Source organism: Myotis myotis, unplaced genomic scaffold, assembly GCF_014108235.1.
Source record: "Myotis myotis isolate mMyoMyo1 unplaced genomic scaffold, mMyoMyo1.p scaffold_m19_p_17, whole genome shotgun sequence".
NCBI lineage: Eukaryota > Metazoa > Chordata > Mammalia > Chiroptera > Vespertilionidae > Myotis > Myotis myotis.
Genome location: NW_023416321.1, coordinates 23,172,189 through 23,194,212, shown reverse-complemented (window position 1 = coordinate 23,194,212; position 22,024 = coordinate 23,172,189). Strand labels below are relative to the sequence as shown.

Below are 22,024 nucleotides of genomic sequence, written 5' to 3'. Positions count from 1 at the left end.
GGGATTGACGAAGGAAGTAAAATCGGGTACTGCGTTCACATCTCCCAGCATCTTCAACCAAAAAGCTTTGAGGCTTTTTCATGCTCGTCCTCATTCCCAGCGGGACTCGGAGTCTCCCCCTGGGTGCAGGAATATCTAAAAGTTCTGTCTACTTCCATACAACAACAGAACATCAAAAGCATTTTCGTGTTCATTTTAGGGGAGCCAAAAAGTTCTAGGATGGAGGGATTTGTTTATTTTGCCTTCATAAATAGAGAATCAAAGCCTTAAAACTAGGCCCTAGCCGGTTTGGCTCAGTGGATAGAGCGTCAGCCTGCGGACCAAAAGGTCCCAGGTTCCATTCCGGTCAGGGGCACATGCCCGGGATTCAGGCTCAATCCCCAGTATGGGGTGTGCAGGAGGCAGCCAATCCAGGATTCTCTCTCATCACTGATACTTCGGTCTCTCTCTCCCTCTCCCTTCCTCTCTGAAATCAATAAAAATATATATTTTTAAAAAATGAGGCAAAACTAATCTTTTTGTGTGAGAGAAGGAAACTCTGATTCAGGGTAAAACACTAGTTCAAATCTTGCCTGGGAAAGGCATCTTCCCAGCACTAAGCTACTCCACCATCAATTCATCTAGTGACTTTTGACATGCCAGTACCAAAATAGCAAAATCTCTAGAGAAGCCATTGTATGCCTCTCTCCTTTCTTTCTTCCCCTTCCTCCGTCTTTCCTTCAGTCAATTCAGTGACTCAGCAGCACAAATAGATGCATCCCTCTGGATTTAAGCTTGTTACCTAGGAGGCAGGTTTCCAGAACAGCTCTAGTTAGTGAGGAGGAGCCGGGCATGTTCATGGATTATAGGAACTGAGCCTACCATGAAGAATCATATCTTCATCAGTGAAGAGGGGGCGGGGGGAGGACTAACATAGACTGTGTTCAGTGTGAGGCACGTATAAAGATCTAGAGATTAAGGAAAGTAGGACAAAGTGCTGAATTCAGCATGCTCACTTAGTGACTACACATAGGCCTGTGGGTAGGGAGGTGCTTCATACCTTCACAGTGGACGTGTAGGCTTCTATGTGCCTCTACCAAAAAGGAAGAAAGGAAAAAAAAAAAAAAAAACAAGCAACTTGAAGGTATTATTTTCTAAACCAGCACAGTCCAACAGAACTTTCTGTGATATAAAGATTCTTTCTGTGATAGAAATGTTATATATTTTCACGGCCCAGTACAGAATCCCCTAGCCTCATGCGGCCTTTGAGCACTTGAAACGTGGGCTGTGACTGTATTTTTAATTTTAAAAGCTTACTTATCGATTTTAGGGAGAGATTTGTTGTTCTACTTCTCTATGCATTCATTGGTTGATTCTTGTATGTGCCCTGATCTAACCTGCAAACTTAGCGTATTGGAATGACGCTTTAACCAACTGAGCTACCTGGCCACAGCAATTTAAATTCATTTTAATCCACTTAAATTTCAATAGCCACATGAGGCTAGTGGCCACCTTTCTGGATAGCAATTACTTGACTAGAAATAGGTATCTTTATAGGTGTTAACGATCTTTATAGAAACATCTCAGAGGTCATCTGCTACAAGAGTATGACTTGTCTACGCCTAGGGAGGTGTGGGGGCTCCTGACTGTATCTAAATAAGCAGCGTTTTAGAGTGATGCAGCTTCTACCCAACATGAGAGCTGATCTGATTAGACACAGTAAGTAGAGGGTGGAAACTGCTACTCTGCTTGGCTTCTGATTTCTGCCTTTCCAAAAATATTCTCCTTAATTGCTTAGGCTCCTTAGATTCATCAGACCTTTATGGGTCCCTGAGAAAGAAGAGCTGCATCTTCCATTTATATCACTGCCTCTGGTTAACAAATTGACCGCAGCTTTGATAGATCTGTCAGAATTGGGGAACAGCTGTGATCAGGCTCCTCAGACGACCGAAGTTTACCATCAGGTCCTGTTGGTCACAGGTGTCCCAAGCCCCTGCTTGCTCATGTCTGTAATTCCAGAATATATGCCATCCATTGCCAACTAAAATGCAATATGGTGTTCCTCCAGAGAAGTCTTTAAACTATTGTCCTTTGGCACATCTCAAAGGGACACAGGACACCAGGTACTTGGGAGGAAACTATAAATGTGAAAAAGGTAAAAGAACTAGGAGAAGTCCCCAAACACATTTCATCTACTACAGAAATTGGCTAAGGCTGTTTTATAAGATGTAATATAGCACCTCATATAGCTATCATAAGGACTAAATTTTATTTTATTTTATTTTATTTTTTTTTTAAATATATTTTATTGATTTTTTACAGAGAGGAAGGGAGAGAGATAGAGAGTTAGAAACATCGATGAGAGAGAAGCATCAATCAGCTGCCTCCTGCACATCTCCTACTGAAGATGTGCCCGCAACCCAGGTACATGCCCTTGACCGGAATCGAACCTGGGACCTTTCAGTCCGCAGGCCGACGCTCTATCCACTGAGCCAAACCGGTTTCGGCAGGACTAAATTTTATTAATGTAAAATATTTTAAACTTCTATTTTTAGAGTATTTATAATTCTCATAAAATTTATTTTCCATTAATATGCAAGTGTCACATTACCAGAGAGGGTGTGCAAATGTATCACCCATAATCTTACTACTTAACAAACAACAGCTTTGTTCTTTTTACTATGCATGATTTTTTTAGTTTTCTTTACATAGTGACATAGTTTTGTAACCTGACTGCAAGCTTCTTGGGCAAGGCATTGTATAAGAGACTATTACAATATGTCTAGGATAACTAGGTCATTTAGTATGTATCTGTCTCTGAAATTTTCTGTCCTTAATTCAACGCTGGGGCTGTGGCAATGATGCGGTGATGAGAATTCCAATGTAAGTAAGATCCTTGAAAATGCACATCTGCCTGTTTTAACATTTGCTCTGTGTCAGATTTTCGTGTCCCCTCTGTGAGACTTTACCATGATGTGAATTGTGTGGTACAGGAAAACCAAGTGCTTGCTTATACCTGGCTGGGGTTAAATGAAAATAGCAAAGGTCCCATGGGAAGGAAGGGAGGTGCTAGGTGGTTAATATACCTTATGCCATTTAATCTTCGTCAAACCCCGTCAGGAAGTATTATCAAGCACCCTTTACACCGAAGGGTTGAGAAACTTGCTCAAGGTTGTATTATTATTATGGAGCAGAACAAGCATTAGCACTCAGGTCTTTCCAGTGTTGTGCTGGTGAACAAGAAAGTATATAAACTCTTAACGTAAAAAGGAAAAGAGAGGGGTTTTAAAAAACTTACAACTAGGATGTATTCATGTATTCTTTACAAACTGTTTTTAAAGAAAGGGGAAATGAAGAAATATTTCCCCCATGAGTTAGTCACCTCTGGTAGTAACAATACCAGCAATGTTAAGAGACCAAACTTTTAAGGGCATCCTAGGTAATTAATGCCACTTTGCATAATCTCCTACACCAGAGGGGAAAAAACCTGGTCCTACTGAAAGGGAGTAAACGCCCATGTCAGTCCAAGAGCCCATAGACTTCCCCTCTAGTTAGAAATTGCTACCACTCAAACTCTCTGACTATGCAAATGAAAGAGTGGAATATGAATGCGGGTAGGTAGTCCACGAGGTTCCCGCATGGTTTAGGAGGCAACATCTAAACTACTGCATTGTTCATCTGCTCTGCTTTGCCAAATAGTAGCAAATCTGTGTTACAGCAAGTTAAGACACCTCAAATGATTCCCCTCCACCCCAAGATGTGTATATTATTGCTATAAACATACCAAAAGTGTCTCCAGAGCCCTGGAACAATGTCTGGCTACATCCTGCATGCTAATCAGGGGTATCTGCTTTTACCAGAGGGAGCTCCCAGGCCCCTATATCCACCCCACCTTGCCCCATCTGCTGGAAATTCATGGCTTGCCTTTCCTTTTCCTAGTTTCCACGGAGACCCAACAGTTTACTTTTTACCCCGGACTTTAAGCCATGGTTATTTTTAACTCTAAAACTCTGAGCCAGGTCACAGCTTGGATCTGGTAGATGCAATGACATCTATAGCCACTCTTCTCTGCAGCAGACGCCTTCTTTTCTGCAGTTGCTGGGGGTGGAAGGCACTCTGGGAGATGTTGCTCTCAAAAGGGTTCTGGTTTGCATCATGAAGTTAAAACTATGCTGACTTAGATCTGACAGCTGTCCTGAATCTGAACCCATGTAAACCCAAAACCAAGCAAAAATTTTCTTGTATGTGTGGTGGGGGCGGGGGAGTGTCAGGTTGCCAGGTAAGGCTGACGTTGCTGTCACCTCCTACCTGTGGCTAGTGATTAGATAAATGTCCTTTGGTAAAAACATCAAAGTGCTCTCCTTTAGGCAAAAAATAAGGGCTCTGGCTCCTGCCTCTAGTACAGTGGCTTTTTCTGCTGCAGCTTGACCATGGTTAAAAAGAGGCTCCTAACAGGATACTATACGAAAATCTCTTCCACCTCGCCAAAGCAGACAACAAATTCCCAAGGGAACACTGCTGCCCTCTCCTCTACCAAAACTCAAATCAGCCTCCCCATCCCCCATCTCTAAGGTTCCTGGTACTTGGGGAATTAGTGTCTGTTCATGGTATTTCTGAACTTTTCACTTCCTTTAAATAATTTTTTTAAACCTGTTAAATTACCCTGAAAATTGCCCTTTTCATGTTAGACATCCTACCATTGGAAACTGAAATATAAATATCAGACACTTATCCCAACTTAAAAATCCGTTTTCTTATAAGGGATGTTGATTGGGAACATTAAAATCAAGCTCCGGCCCGTTGGTGTGGCTCAGTGGTTGAGCATGGACCCATGAACCAGGAGGTCACTGTTTGATTCCCAGTCAGGGTACATGCCCAGGTTGTGGGCCAATCTCCAGTAGGGGGTGTGCAGGAGGCAGCCGATCAATGATTCTCATCATTGATGTTTCTATCTCCCTCTCCCTCACCCTTCCTCTCTGAAATCAACTTTAAAAAATTTTTAAAAAAGGAATGCCTCCTAAAAAATATATCAAGCTCCATAGTACAGATTCCATTAATGTTTTTATTTCTTCATATATATTTTATGTTTTCAAGGAATCCTCCAAATGAAGGGTGATAATAAGGGGAGAATCCAAGTCAGTTACTATTGTTAAATGGAAGAAAAAAGAAGGTCAGGCCATTGCAAATAATTCTAGAAACAGGGAGTATACTTGGCAGACAGCTCTCCAAGGAGAAGAGATGCATTAGAAGTGTCAGGAGTTGGCACTTAGCTTTCAGTTCACTATTGAATAAGGGTGGTAAGATGACAGCATTTCAGCATTTGCGCTTCAATTAGGAAAACGTGTTGATTTCTTAAAACGATGAGGTTTTCTCCTTTTGACACTTTCTATGATGCTACTTCTGTTCAACATAACTCTGGACCAGGGTAGGTTGATTAGCAAGCCCCACCTGGAAGTTTTCTGCCACGTAAGACCCAAGGACTGAGCAAGCTGGGAAAACAAAAAAGTGTTACTTGGTTAAGAAGGAAAGAGTAATTCGACCAAATTAGTTTGATGCCATTCCCTGGGCTCCAAAGTAGAATACAAGTGCATCAGACTTAATTATCCAGTCCTGAGAGACATAAAACAAGTCTGTGCTGGCAAAGAGTAACGACAGGATTTTTTCAAAACAAGGATGTACGGTGATATTCAAGTTTTTCTGAATCCTTCAGTTTGGGATTTAAACCATTTAAGGGTTACTTTCTGCATTCTTAGATCAACTTCCTTATTCCTCCTCTTAACAGGGAAGGGGCCGAATACACAATGCATACCAAGCAGGTAACTCAGAGTGACAAAGGCATTTTAATGTCAGATGCAAGCCATTCATCCTTTCCTTAAATACCTGGGTCTCTTGACTGGAAGCCTGGTTGGTCAACTCAAAGGGCAGTTCATGTTTTCATCCCAGCACATCTCATCTGATAGAAGCCAAAGCACCAGGCAAACACTCAACAGAAGAACTCCATTCGGTTTAGAAACAGGCTTTCCAGACTTCTCAGAAATGATTTCCGTCCCCCAATCACCCTCCCCCCCCCCCCCCCCCACCTCAAAAGTAGCACACTGACACTCAGCCCTGCTGCATGTTTCATGGAAAGGCTTAGGTTCCAAAATATTCCCTAAATGCTCTTCACTATTGTTCTCACTCCCAAATTAAATGCCTATGTCAGCATGACCATTACTATCCTATTCAGGCTGCTCTGGCCTTGCTTGTACTCAGAGATCCTACTCAATTTCACTCAGAAGAGCTGGCTATTAGGTCTGAGTGAAGAGAAATCCTTTGTCTTAGCCCAGCTACCTCTTCTACACAAGGCAAGGCAGAGGCCCACTGTCCCAGAGATGATCCCCTTGGCAGATCAGGGAAGGGTTAACCACACCTGGTCTAAGCACACTGAACAGGAAAGCCAAGCTTCCAATTCAGTACCTCTTGAGTCAAACTTCAGAAATTTAGACATAAAAACCCAGGTACACACAATAGTGGAAAAGCTTTCTGTGTTAACAATAATAAAATATGTATGTAGAAGGCACCCACCACAAGATCCTTAAAAATGGATGAACCATGTTCCAAAATATGACTCTCTTGCCTGGAGGCCAGGGGAAAAGTGTTGTGGAGTTAATGTAAACAAGTTTTTTTCCAAGCTTCTCTTTGTATTTTGGAACTCTGATTATTCATATTGGACGTTTTAGTTTTTTTTTAATATTGATTCTAGAGAGAAGGAGAGAAACATCTATGAGTTGGCTCCTGAATGCACCCCAACTGGGGAATGAGCCCACAACCTGGGTATGTGCCCTGACCAGGAATCAAACCTGCCACCCTTCTGTGTACAGGATGACTCTCCAACCAACTGAGCCACATAGGCCAGGGCCATTTTAGTTCTTTTATTACACATCTACCTATTTCTAAAGCTGGAATGACTTACCAACTGGAATGTTGTTGTTTTTGATGTCATTGGTCTTCTCCTTTTAGCTAACCACAACCTGGTGATTTCATTACTAAAAACTGGACAGCTTGTTCTTAACTCTAAGCAAGGACTGGTTAATTACCTACTGAGTTCAGATTTTAAATGGGTTAAAGGATGAAAACTAGAGTCCACGAAGGGATAAACCACAAATAGTTGGTCTCAAGAGAGACAGTCTCGGCCTATAAGCACAGGAAAAGGGTCATTACAGGGAAAGAAATTCGTTCTCCCTTCCCAGCCCCGGCAGGAAAGATATGCCTAAAATGTCAGCAGAAACCTTTAATGTTAGATTGCAATAAAAATCCCTAACAGTAAAAAGTCCTTATTCATGTTGAGATTCAGAGTAAACTGTTCCTCTCTGAGATGATCTGGACTGAGACCTCTGTTTAATATGGCTGGAATATCCTCTGAAATGCTCTTGCTAGTTCTTGATTTTTAGTAAAAGGAAAGTCCTTCCTTTGGTGATAGGAACATGGAAGAAAATAATGTACTTAATCGAGCTAATATCAAATATGTTAGCAAATGCTTTTCTATTATAAGTGCATCGAAGTAGAGACTTTGTGACTCCTTTCAAGAGCACTCATCACCTAAAATATGGTTTGATCTTTGAGAAACCCCCTGGGGATTCTAAGTCTTAAGTTTTGCAAAGTTGGGTTTACCAAAACAAAAAGAGTAATAATCCTACTTTCTAAAATCCAGTTATTTGAAATTACAGCCTTATTTTTCTATCACTATTTTCACCTATGCTGTTTTTCCTCATCAAATCTGCTGATTCCCCAATCAGTTTTTCAGAGTTCAACTGATTCCAAGGTTTCTACCAGACTGTCCTACCATCCTCCCACTCCTAACTACCACAGCTGCCCCTGTGTCCTAGACAACCAAATCTCTTGGCACCATTTTCCTTACTCCCTCTGCTGCCTCCATATCACCCTCCGCCCACTATGTCTGGAACAGTCCCCCACTTCCATCTGCGAAATTACCTCTTTCCTCCCGATCTTATCCTTGCCCCAAAAGCTCACCTCTCCCAGGAAGCCTTCCTTAACCAAGACTGAGGACTCTTCAGATTATTACAGATGTCACCTGACATTGATGTCCAATGCATTCCGAATTTTTGGAACCAGAATTGCCTTTCAGGGATAAGACACAATCCCTTTGTAAGCAACTGAGAACAAAGTGGTAGTAGAATACATTTTCCTAAGAGAGACGAGTATGCAAAGAAAAGAGACCATTTCCATAAGCCACCCTTTTTACATATTGAAGTCTTTAATTATTTTAATTCCTTCAGATCCTCAGAGTTTCCTTGTCACTTGTAAACTCCTAGATGAAGTCTATTAGCAAGCTACATGCATATTTACATCAAAAAGTCTGAGCAGACACTTCCAACAAAGCATATAATATTTTAATTAGATATTTTGAATGTTGAAAGAATCAGTGACTAGAGGTAATTTGTGCAGATTCTAAAGTTATTTCTATATACAACCTTCCTTCTATTGGAAATGGGATAACCATGACTCTGAGTTTGGCTTCTGATTCTACAGAAAGTTTTGAGGACCAAGTTTCAGATGTGGTGGAGTTACTCACCCTCATATCTACTGAGTTCCATATATGACTCTGCTTTACTTTTGTTTTAAAAGTAGCTTTTATTGCAGGCTAGCCATTCCCCATTAAGAAATTAAGGTTCAGGTTTCAATCCAAGCACAGTGGAGGATAGTTGCATCATCTCCATCCTCAGGGGCTTGGTATCCTGGGAAACCCAGGGTACAAACAGGGTGAGTCTAGGACACACATGTTAGGAGAGACAGTGCAGTATGATGAGGCAGGCATCCAGCACCCTAAGTGTGCTTTAGCTACCAGAATATTTGACACCACAAATTGAGCAGCAAAACATTTTAATCTATTAATTCTAAAAATAACCGAGACATTTTATATCTGATGCCACCTCCTCAAAAGTCTACTGCAGGTTAGACAGACTGCAAAGTACAAAACCAGACATTCAAATTAAAGATGCCGTTTGGGACAAGACCATGATGAGATTTCCCTCCCTTGTGCTCATAAACAAAGAATCCTCAGAAGGAAAGAGAAAGCTTTCTCATGGTCCATAACCTTTCTCTTACTGTAAATCTGTCTGTATTGTTTGAAGGCAAAACAGATAATGAGAAAACCAACCATTCAAATACAAGAGTCTGAGCTGGACCCATGGGACTGAAGACTGGTTTAGTTCTATTTCTACCGACACCATGACGTGAGGTACTATGGTTCTTGTTTTAGTTACAAGAGGTGCTAGGAATGAATGCCCACTCACGTTTTAATAATAGCATATCTAGCATATAACTCTGCAGCACAATACCGACAGCAAGAGTGTTTTAAAGCAGGGCAGAGAATAAAGTAGACATTCTTACAGCTTAAGGTTTCCTTTGTTCTTTCCCCTTGTTTTACAATGAGAATTCAGCTCAAGAATATCCATACTGTCCTTTGGTCCAACACATTCCAAACCTGTGATTTCAGATCTCAAGCCCTGAAGGCCTTAGGCTTTAGTGATGTGTCCTTCTCGAATAAGGAAATCATAGATTTTCCGGGTTTTGTTCACGTCTATCTTGATGAGCGCTCTTGCCTGTGCCAGTCTCAAGCCTCCTTGCTTGTTACATTCATTCAGTAGAGCAGATTTGTATTCTAAATAGGCTCCAGGGACCAACCTCACCATCTGACAGAGCTGTAAGACATGGCACAATAAACATTAACATCTATCATTCTCATAATTTAATCCAGCAGGTATAGACAAAACAAAATTTAAGAAGTGACATCAACCTCCAACTATTTATAGGAGCTGTTGGGTGGCTGGACTACATTCCTTTTAGTCTCTTCTTTGGAGGGAATACTCACTAAAGAGACACACGCAGGAAGAGAAAGCCAGGAAGTGATGCTGGGAGAGCCTTTAGCAGGTGTTGGCGGGGTAGAGGCCCAGCACATTCCAACACAGCCAGTCAGGGAAGAGCCACAGGGCTCAGTGGGGTGGCGGTGCAGATACTTGGGTTCCCAAGTGTGAATCACATTATTTTTAGTATGGTCCCTGCTTTTGTGATTACATTTCCTACTTTGGGAGGGAGAGGAGCTATAGAGATCTTGTTAAAAGAGGACACTTTTTTTAGCTGCTAAAATTTTAGAAAGCTGGCTCATTCCAGTTTACTTGCCATTATCCAGCAATGAGCTGTCTAAGGTTACCGTGTTGTGGTAAAGATAAAAAATGCTTAAAACTCCAGGCTATTCAATACTTGGATCCAAATGGCCTGTGTCCTTTTTTAGCAATACTTGGATATAACATATTACTAAACTAATCTTTACTATTCCTAGTGGATATAATAAAAGACTAATACCAGCCCCGACTCTTCTTTATCATCTGACCTGAATTAATGGCACAAAGTGGCAGATGGGACACTGATCTTGGAACTGTAAAAGGAGCATCTGAGGAACAAAAGAGGAATCCCTTTTCTGGAATGGACTTTAGAGCTGAAAACATTTGATGATGACTCTTTTGAGGCTGGGTGTAAATTTTAGAAATAGCCAAAAGTAACATGAAGACAAGTCTGATGATTATAATGGAAAGGAAAAGTGAATCATGCCATTTTAAAATCAATATTAATGTGTGACTATATATGATAAAAATTTCCTTTCTTTCTGCTTATAAACATGCTATGGAGACAATTCCAAAAATCTTTTAAGTGATGGTTATACTGTTGGAAAAAGTGTAGAACAACTCACAGTGACCATCCTAATAGGAAGTAACCATTTCATATATATCTTATTTTAGGTTTATAAAAATTAATTTCATTTACTTTAAAGCATTTAGTATAGTATTGGGTATATGGTAAATGCTCAGTAAATGACAGTTGCTATTATTTGGATTTATACATCATATGCTCTTCTCCCAGAAGGCAAATGAGGGCAAGGTGGTAGGGAAAGGAGTCCTTTGAAACCTGCTGAGGTTAGCTCTGTAGCGCACAGCCTTCGGGGATGGACTAGAACTGTACATGTTGTTAGCTAAGCAGAGAAAAATGGGTTTGATCCTGTAATGGCAATTCAATGATTTCTCAGCCTCTTTCCTCTAGCGCCCCTTTTTTTGTTACCTCCTTTTCTTTTTCGTTCAGCTTCTCTGTGCCAGGGAGGCCCGTGAGGTTCAAGGGTGGTGCACTTCGTCTCCCTACAGACACAGACAGAAAAGGGCATATATGTCATAGAAGTGACAAGTCCTCAGGTGGAAAATATAACAAAGTTCACTGCAGCCAGGCCAGTTAGGTACAAGATCATTATAGCCAGCTGTAGGAAATCTCCACCAGTCCCCTTAGGCGCCAGTGTAATTAGCAACACAGGCTCCACAATGTTTACTTGAAAATAACAACGCTAATTTGTGTGCCTGGCCGGTGTGCCTCAGTGGTTGAGCGTCAATCTATGAACCAGGAGGTCACGGTTCGATTCCCAGTTAGGACACCTATCTGGGTTGCGGGCTCAATCCCCACTAGGGGGCGTGCAGGAGGCAGCCTATTAATGATTCTCTCTCATCACTGATGTTTCCATATCTCTTTTCTCCCTTCCTCTCTGAAATCAATAAAAATATATTTTAAAAATAAATAAAATACTGACATAATCACACATAGCAGAGCATCAAATATGACTACTTAATATAGCAGTTACTACCCATTTCTTCTGAACCCAATAGGAGATTCAAAAATCTAAAGCCCCCCACCAAAAAGGGGGACATCTGTAATACTTTTAATACAGATAAATTTAAAATTAAATTAAAAAATAAAATCTAAAGCCCAGAGCTCATCTAGTTAAGAAAGGTCATACACTACCTGCCTTGACAGCTGATGAATGGAAATAACAACTCTGCAGGAGACATTTCCTAATCCTTGCCACTCTGCCAGCAGTACAAGGCAAACATGGTAATTAACCAAGTACCATTTGCCTTCAGATCAAAGGCAGACTGTTAGGCCAGCAAAAGGCCCTTGTTATTTATTATGTGCGGGAATATCTGTTCCTTCCAAAGCAGCCCTGTTTACCGGAAAGATCCACAGAGAGAAACAATGAGCTATTATATGGCAAAGTAGAGGCTGAGGTGAACTCACATACCTGAGAAAGAAACCTAAGTATGAAGACACTGCCCAGGATGGGAAGCTTGATGTACAAGTTTTTTTGGTCTTGTTTTGAAAGTTTATTTGAGATTAGTGTTAAGCTGAGGATGGGTAGACTGAGTTAAGCAGAAGAAAGTGTAGACAGAATAATATAAGTTTTATGGGTGTTGTCATTTAGGTGTGGAGAGAAAGGGAAGGGACTGTTAAGAGGCTTGCTGTGCTAGAAAACAAGCTTCTTTGTAAAATTAACAAAGGGGATAAGGGCTTCTCCACAACCTAGATATAGGGGGTGAAGAGGGCTAATACCAGTCTAAGAAGCAAGAAAGAATCAGTGAGCGCAGATGGTTCAGAAACACAAACACCAATGTTGCATGGTCATGTTAGCTCATTCTTATTTATTTATTTATTTGAGAGAAAGGGGGGAGGGGGGAGAGAATCTTTTTAAGTCTCCAACTTAAAAAGAAAGCCTTGCATTTCTGGCAAGTAACATGCCTCTTTGCTCATATAGGACACACACCTTTATTTTCTCCCCTTTGAGACAAACCTCAAAATCTGTGGTTAGCTACAACCACAGTCAACTAACTGCCCACAGACATTGGTAAAATAAAGAAACCACCTCTTTGGAGTTATTCTTCCCTGTCTCTGTACTCTAATCCTGAGGCTAGTCTCTATCTGGCCTTGAAGATTCTGAAAACTTGCTGATGTTTATAAATTGGGACAACACATAATTACCATTACTCTGTCTAAGCACCAATTCCACAAAACAGGGGAGGGACTGTTGGGTCAACACAATCTCTAGAATGAAAACTTAACAATCAAGACTTGCTCTAGCTTGAAAAGTAATTACCTGAATTCGAAGCCATTGAAATGGAAGGACTCAGGCCGGAATCACTACAATGAAGAAGAGGAATTTAAATTTATGTCACACCAGGGAAGGCAGTTTCCAAAAGCACATGTATCTGGCTGCCATGTATCAGGCCGGTTACTCTGAAGAGAGGGAATGAGATAGACTGCACATGTTTTACAGGTTATCCTGCTGTACTAGCCAGGAAAAGACATCTGTTCTGGGAGGGAAATTACTTGGATTTGTTAAAAGCTCTGAGCCCAGAACATCACGGAGACCATTCATGGGAAAAGATAGGAACATGCTTTTCTCATGGAAAGTATACTAATAGATATGGAGGGAGAGAGGAGACATGGGTAGAGGGAAGTTACTTATTTTAAAAAATAAAATCAGCCGAAACCGGTTTGGCTCAGTGGATAGAGCGTCGGCCTGCGGACTGAAAGGTCCCGGGTTCAATTCCGGTCAAGGGCATGTACCTGGGTTGCGGGCACATCCCCGGTGGGGGATGTGCAGGAGGCGGCTGATTGATGTTTCTCTCTCATCGATGTTTCTGACTCTCTATCTCTCTCCCTTCCTCTCTGTAAAAAATCAATAAAATATATTAAAAAATAAAAATAAAAAAATAAAATCAAAGTAGCAAAGAAGGATTGTAGGAGGCCAGTTATGTTTCTCAAAACTGTCATACTGTCTTGTTTCTGAGAGAGACTCCTAAAATTTTCTCAATTCTTCCAGCTACCTGATTATTACTACTCTACCATGGGTAGGTGCCCATGGAAATGCCTGAAAATACGTGTAAAGGCCAAAAGGATGCTCCTCCGCCCTGGACTAAGTGCTCACATGTCAGCCTGCCGACGGAGCCACTGCTGGCAAGCACTGCTGTCCTGGATGTACTGGAGGACTTCGGAGAGCATGGTGCGTTTAAGGCGCTCCTCCTCTCGCGTCTTCTTAAGGTGATCATAGGTTCTGGCACCTGGAGGTGTAAAACAACCACAACTGCAATAATAATGCAGAACTAAGAAGGGCTTCCTAACTGACCAGCAAACGGCTTGTCTTTTTTGGGGTTTCTTTGCAAAACAGCTTCCACAATTAGTTTTCCAAAAGCAAAGTAGATTTCTCCTAGTTTAAAATCCCTTTTTATATTAAGAAATTAAAATATTTTTATTCCTTTTTTTACCTTTAAGAAATTTTGAGGGGGGGGGGGACCCAAAACAAAAAAGTACAAAGAAAATAAGATGATTCATCTTTCCACCCCCAAAAGTAATTAACATTCAATATTGTCATATTTGCTTCCTGTTCTATTTTTCTATCTATATATTTTTCAGTCACACAAATGCTATAAGCAAACATTCTTCCTTAAAAAGCAATCAGAATTACAAATAAAAACAAGCCTACACTGATCAGTACTGTTCCTTTCCCCTCTGTCCCAGAGGCAGCCAGTATCAGATAACCAAGCCCTGGTATCAGAGTTTTTACATGCACCAGGGCTAAACAAAAGTTGTGTGATGTTTTATACTTGTTAACAAAGGTATATAGATGCCAAAATGCCACACCACTGGATTTCAAACTATGTTCCACGGAGCCCCCTAGTCCCATGAACATCCACCAGGGCTTACATGAAGAGCAAGGGCACCACCACATACTGCTGGTTCTGGGTTCTATATACTGGTGGTTCTGAACCACTAAACTTCAACTAAAGTAGTTCCACTTTTACCTTATTTATAGATTAGGGCTCCACATAGAATTTTATTTTGAAAACGATTTCCATTGTTAAAAATAAAGAATGATTATACTAAGCTAAACTTACACACATAGGGCTACTTCCTGTGGGTACTGGGTGACTGCTTTCAACCCACAGGAAGGAGGGAATGCTAAAGATCATTCCAACAACAATAATAAAACAGCAGAAACTGTCATTTGTGGAGGATTTACGGCGTGTCTGCTACTGTACTACGTTCTCATGCTTTATCTCTAATTTATCTTCAGACTAATTCTAAGAGACTTGGGAAATTAAAACTGGAACAGAATGACAGATCTGGTAAATAGGAGAGCCAGAATCCAAACGCACGCTGTCCAAGTCTAGACCTCAAGCTCTTAACTCCCATAATACATTGCCTTTCCTTATGACCTGGCTCTACTACACATAGCTCTTTAATCACTTTAAACCTTAGCTTCTTCATTAAATGGAAATAACAATATCTCACTCATGAGTGTTATGAGAATTAAATGACAGGATCCAGGTAAAATGGGTAGCATAGGGACTGGAGCATGGTAAACTGTTTCTATGCAATGTTAGCTACTATTAATATAATTAATATCACCACCTCAAGACACTCGGTCAAAGCACCTAAAGCCAGTTGAAGTTAGGTTAATAAGAATGATTAGACCATGCATCACTAAATGTTAACTGGCTGAGGCTAAAAATTAGAATACAAATCCTTTTTTTAAGAGGCTATACAATCCTAAATCTAAAGCAGTGCCTCTCTTTTGTGTGCAACTTTTATTTTACCTCAGATAATCCATAGAGTGGTATTTATAAGGATTAAATAGATGAAACTTTACTGAAAGGTTTAAAAACTCACTCTGAAGAAGGAAAGCTTATTTAAAAAACAACAACACACCACATCACCTCAAACAGAGACTTCCTCTATGTGTCTGGAATACATTTGGCCTCTGATATAGCAAGTAGTACTTACTACAAAAATTGGTGATGCCTGCTGTCCTGTATTCCTGGAGCCGCTTGATTTCCCTTCGGAGTTCAAATTCCACTGTTCATCCCAAAAAGAACGGAGGAGAAAAATGGGGAAAACACAAGCAACATCAATGAGCACTTTTGCTGTTGAGCATTTTAAGTAATTCTGCCTTATGTAAAAGACTGGGCAATTCCATTTGGGGAATCCTATTTGTTGGTAACATCTCATTAGAAATTTTACCCTAGAGCTGAGAAAATCCTCCTCCAGCTGTCTTCCAGCTGCTGTCTGGGGCTGGAGACAGCAGCAGCTGCAACTGTCTTTTAGAAAACTTACAGTGAACTGGCTGAATTCATTTAGCTAGAGAAAAACAAACTTTTAAACAATCAAGTTTCCCTGCTCTATTTATTCTGTGTTAAAAGTTCTACCACATAACCACATTCTTTTATGAAACCTGTCTCTGGTATTATTTGATGTGGCCCTTTTGCAAGGGAAGGACAAAAGCTCTGTGCTCAAGTCCCAGATAATTTCTTTCTTCACAGACACAAAAGAGCATTGTGTTTCCCATAAACCAAAGATTTCTACTTCCTCTGAGCACACAGACCAGGCTGCACTGCTTGGGTTATTTGGGTGCTTTGTAACAGAGGATGAAGGAAATGCCCGGACAATCCGTGGGGTGTAGTTCCTAGAAGTGATACATAGCCCAGGGATGGCACAAACTGGGACAGGAAGTAAAGCATCAGTCACCTCATATAAACCACATGAAGAATAAAACCAGACAGGGTGTTTGGTGAGGACAACCAATCTGGTTCAGATAAAAGCCTATCATGCCATGTAAGAAATATCTGCATGGTGAGAACAAAGTGAGAGCCTTGCTAAAGTACCTTCCCAGAATTAAACTTATGTCAAACACATAAATCTCACGATGAAGGGTAGACTAAACCACCCCACCTCTTTCAAGTCTAGGCTTCCATCCCTTAAACAACTTTAATTTTTTATAGCGAAAAGCCAAAGGATAACTAGGTAGAGCTCTCTCAGAGTATCAGGCGAGAGAATGATGGAAATACTAGGTACATGAGTTATCTAACTCTGTCCCCACTTTAAAAACTAGTTTTAAGCCCTGGCTGGTGTGGCTCAGTTGGTTGGAGCATCATCCTGTGCACTGAAGGGTCTCTGGTTTAATTCCCAGTCAGGGTACATACCCAGGTTTCGTGTTCCATCTGCAGTTGGGGCACATGCAGGGGGCAATCAATTGATGTTTCTTTCTCACATCAATGTTTCTCTCTCTTTCTCTCTTCCCTCAACACACACCCCTCACCCCCTTCCTCTCTTATATTCAATTAAAAAAAAATACCCTTTGGTGAGGATAAAAACAAACAAAAAAGTAGTTTTAATACTAAAATATTTATGAACAAATAATATAATGCCTGGGATTCGCTTCAAAATAATCCAGTTGAGGGTGGAAAGGAAGTGGCAGACATGACACTGGGTTGGCCATGTGTAGACAGTTGTTAAAGCTAGGTGATGGATATATGGGGGTTCATTATACTATCATCTCTGCTTTTGTATGTAGTTTTGAAAACTGTCATTAACAAAAAGTAGGGGTAAAAATGCTAAACTACTGTTTATATGGGGAAAAAAGAATGCCACTAGGTTTTTCAACCTCCCCTCCAACTCTGAAAGCTCCAAATTAATTTCATGGTAATAAGGGCAAAGAAAAAATATCCATGTATTTATTTACGGAACTTTACATAAAACACATCATTATCTCTCCTATTTTTATAAACACACACACACACAGACACACACTCAAAGCTCAAAACCACCTACGTGCATGGCTTTCAATGAACTTGTCATGCTCCACTGGCCCCACAATCCTTGCAAATCGCCTCATTGTTTCATAAAGGTCTTGGACCTCCTTGGGATACCGCCGTTCCATTACTACAAAGAAAGTAAAACACAACCACATCACAAAGAATACAAGGATCCCTAAGTTTTCTGCATTTCTTTCACAAGAAGTGAAATGGAAGGACATTATTCATAACCTCACATGACTCATTTACCCATGACAGGAAGCAAACAGGAAAGCTAAGAATGCAAAACACTAATCATAGCAGCATCACAACTATCACATAGGGATGTTGCTATCACAGGAGAGCATCTGCACTACTGAGCACCCCGATGTCCTTCACACCTCTCTCTTATCTGTACAGGGGCAGGAATTGTTGGCAGCAACGGGAAAGACAATTAAAGGCAGATCATACATTCTTAGGAAGAATGTTGGGCAAATTTGCTCGTAACTTCTGCAGGAAAACCAGGAATGTGCAGACACAATAATCCATCTAGAAGAGACTAGCCTGGAAAAAGTGTACCATCTTTTTTTAATTTTAACTATATTTTATTGATTTTTTACAGAGAGGAAGGGAGAGGGATAGAGAGTTAGAAACATCAATGAGAGAGAAACATTGATCAGCTGCCTCCTGCACACCCCCTACGGGGTATGTGCCCACAACCAAGGTACATGCCCTTGACTGGAATCGAACCTGGGACCCTTCAGTCTTCAGGCCGCCGCTCTATCCACTGAGCCAAACCGGTTAGGGCAAGTGTACCATCTTTTATATGCCTCTCCAAAAATTTTCCTCCTACATACACTTACTCAAGTGAGGCATACATATTTCTTCACTAAATTAAATACCACAACTTAAGTTCTATTTTGATAACTATCATGCAAGTAAATGGTCACACATACAGGATACCTAGGGTCAGCAACTTTGAGGATCACTACTGAGCAAATGTCTAATAAAAAGAGATATTGGCAAAGAAGATGGGAAGTAACACCCATCAACAATATAGTAAGTAGTAGGGTGGAGCAGCCAGAAACCCTCAAAGTGCTACTCAGTCATTTCAATCAGATAATAGAACTAGGCTAGTTCTGTCCACCTCTGACAGTTATTTAAATTAAGTCCTTTTGTCAGATGAATATTTTTCCTTGCAGGAGACATTCTTACCCACAAATTCTAAGAGCCAATTAGATGGGCAGCCACGGATGGATTATTTTCACTATTAACACCACCTCCCTTCCCTGCCTCTCACTACAGGGATAATATAGAAGAATTTGGAGTATAATTTTAAAATTTGATGGGAAAAAAACCCTCTGCCTACCATATACTGAAGGTCACATGTATATTCAGTATAATGACCACTGAAAACCTCTAAAACCACACTGCACATGTCATAGTTAAGAGTAAGGAGGCTAAACTGACCTCTGTCCCCCAGCTGAGATTAGATATACACAAGAGTCACGGTCTACTGTAAATAAAGGTTAAAAACCCACTGACCCTATTATGAAAAGCCTGTGGCTACCAGAATTGACCAATTATTGTCTACAGAAAAGGCAAAGGAAACCTGCTCCTGAGTTAGTTGTGCAAACCCACAGCTCTCAATGAGGATGAGGTTAAACAGGCAATCTCGTACACTGCCAGAAGGAATACAAATTGATATAACAGCTTTTGTAGAGGAACCTGGCAGCAAGTGTCAAAAGTTTTTCATGACCATATCCTTTGACCTATTATGTCACTTCTGGGACTCTACCTAAAAAAGATAAGTAAGTCTAAACATAGAAAAAGTTTTATTCATAAACAAGTTCATCACAGCATTATTTTTAATGATTAAGCAAATGAAAATATGCTAAATAATAACAAAAGGCAGGTTAAGTATAGTATTATATAAGTATATATACACAACACATTATGTAACTGTTAAAAATGACATCTTCCAAACACCGCAACCACTTGAAAAGTGTGTAATGGAAAGTGAAAAAATAAAGGATATAAAATGTAACATATTTATGTTCATGACTATATTAAAAGACAACCCCTATATCTGGTTGGCCTGAACCCTATAAGAGCCCAGAGTATCAAAACCTGTAAGAGTCTATCAACTAGGATAATTATTAGGTACTTAAAAATATACATATTATTGTGTCATACAACTATTATAAACATTTTATTTTATTTTATTTTAAATATATTTTACTGATTTTTCACAGAGAGAAAGGGAGAGAGATAGAGAGAGTTAGAAACATCGATGAGAGAAACATCGATCAGCTGCCTCCTGCACATCCCCCACCGGGGATGTGCCCGAAACCCAGGTACATGCCCTTGACCGGAATCGAACCCAGGACCTCTCAGTCCGCAGGCTGACGCTCTATCCACTGAGCCAAACCGGTTTCGGCAACATTTTAATTTAAATATTGCAATTACTCTGAGATCACACTCTAATTTGCTGAACAAACTCTACAGTGTAGAAGAAAAAGTACAGGAACTCTTTCTGCCCAGCCTAGGTATCTCCAATATTTAAAAGAGTAAGCTCAAAGTTGGCATTTTAAAAACCCCACTCAGATTTATTATCACCATCACACAATGCTAAAAGCCACTGTTATTTGTTTGTCTATGATACAAAATAGAAAAACGACTTTCTGTTAAAAAACAAAACATTTTTACAACCTGGTGTTCAAGGTTATGTTTAACGTATAGTTCCAAACATGACCCTACCCAGGTCCAGAAAATGATTCATGCATACTCATGTTGCTATACAGTAATTACTATACTGATTTTTTAAAAAGATTATCATGCAAATGTTGACTATATATTAATGGTCCTTAACTCTTACTATTCAACAGAATTGTTCCGAAGACTTTTATCTTTATTTATTTACTAGAGGCCCAATGCACGAAATTCATGCAAGGGGCTCAGCCCGCGCAGCCCCAGCTTCGTCAGGAAGGTCGTTTGGCTGTCAGGTCTAATTAGCACATTATGCTTTTATTTTTATAGATTGCCTTGAAGACTTTTTAAAAATACAGATTCTTTATCTCTATCCCCAGAGATTCTGACTTAATTAGTCTGTGGTGATACCCTGGTATCAGAATTCTTTAAAGCTTCCTAAATGATGATAATATACAACTTGGATTAAGAACTACTACCATAAATGATTTAAAACTATTCAGTTAATGTTGGAAGAAATTTTAAAATAAAGAAAACAGCTAATACTTACACTGAAACTTCCTAAGGTTGATTAATCCATGATCTCTTATAATTCTAGAATAAAAACCACAATGTTTATTATAGTCAGTTTTACATTTAATAATGTTTTCCACATGCAGCTTTTACCAGACATCCTAAATATTCTGAGGTGAAATATCGAGGTCCAAAGAAGTCACTCCCCACATAGTTCTGCAAATCAGTTAGTCACTAACACAATTGTAGGCTCTCAAGCATCATACATTTTTCCTCTCCTTGGGCTTAGCAGACTCCCAATAACTATTTGCTGGATGAATGAATGAACCAATGAGCACTTACAAATATTGAAAAATACATGTCTCTAACTTAAGATGAAACAGAAGGGAAGCTGTATTCATGTCATAAAAATTAACTTATTCAGCTTAGGGAATTTAAGGGAAATTTAGGGGAAATCTATTAATATAAAAGGACACCATGATCACACATTCAACATTTACAACTGCACACTGACATAATGCTTTGAAACTATTTGAGATAAATATTATGCATGTTTAATGGAAGGGCATCATAAAACATAATATCCAACAGCAATCTCAACAACTGAGTTCTATAATACTGTCTAGCTCCAAGTGGTTGTTTAAAGCAAAACAGAATGTAAGTAAACCATGCAGGATGATGTGTCTGGGGCCTTTGATTTATACCAGAGGTATCATGACTAGCTAGGAAGCTCCTAACAAGAGCAGCAGAGTAAGCTTCTTCAGCACTTCTCAGAAACCAACTCAAACCCCCAGAGAGTGAGCTTTACTTTACATCACATCTTGGTCCCTGAACAGTGTCTCCCAATTTAATCAGTACAGCAGTTCCCAAGTTCCATTCCTTTTTATTGTTGTGATGCCACTACATCTCCAGTCAGCAACACCATGTGTTAGTAACATGCCTACACACACACACACACACACACACACACACTCACAACCTCTACATACCCTTCTCTGAATGTTAAAAGAGTCTGTAAACCAACAAACCAACAGGGGTCTGGGATCCATAATTTCTCAGTCTGAATGTATGTTTTTTTGTTCTATTGCAAAGAGAAGGAATAACCAAGAGTGCCTGAAACTTGTTCAGAATTTCCTTTGAAATTCTTGTAGATAAAAGATTCTCATAAAAAATAATCCATTAGAATGAGAACATTATAAAAAGCATAACAACTTAATAACATCTTGAATTTATCTTATTCCTTTTTTCCTTAAAACAGTGCACCCACATTCTTCACTGGGCATTAATACTTCAAGAAAGGTTAAGGAGGAGGTAAAAAAAAAACCACACACCACCACCAAAACAACAACAAAAAAAACCCTGACAGGTATTATTATCCTCAT

At 40.0% G+C, this 22,024-nt stretch overlaps 1 protein-coding gene across 7 annotated transcripts in view; it reads right to left on the bottom strand.

Annotated features, from left to right (window-relative positions):
• Positions 1–5,035: 5,035 nt before the first annotated feature.
• TADA2A (transcriptional adaptor 2A) overlaps positions 5,036–22,024 on the bottom strand; it is a 47,288-nt gene continuing 30,299 nt past the window's right edge. For 5 of the 7 annotated variants that reach the window (XM_036340894.1, XM_036340898.1, XM_036340895.1 and 2 more), the window contains 7 exons: positions 20,680–20,723; positions 17,458–17,568; positions 15,634–15,705; positions 13,778–13,910; positions 12,944–12,987; positions 11,092–11,165; positions 8,212–9,680 (listed from right to left, as the gene is read on the bottom strand). In XM_036340894.1, coding sequence (XP_036196787.1) covers positions 9,495–9,680; positions 11,092–11,165; positions 12,944–12,987; positions 13,778–13,910; positions 15,634–15,705; positions 17,458–17,568; positions 20,680–20,723 — 664 coding nt within the window. In that variant the 3' untranslated portion in view covers positions 8,212–9,494. Of the gene's footprint in view, positions 5,469–6,630; positions 6,718–8,211; positions 9,681–11,091; positions 11,166–12,943; positions 12,988–13,777; positions 13,911–15,633; positions 15,706–17,457; positions 17,569–20,679; positions 20,724–22,024 lie in introns of those variants that run through there. The other 2 variants (XR_004972898.1, XR_004972899.1) reach the window with 2 other exon arrangements.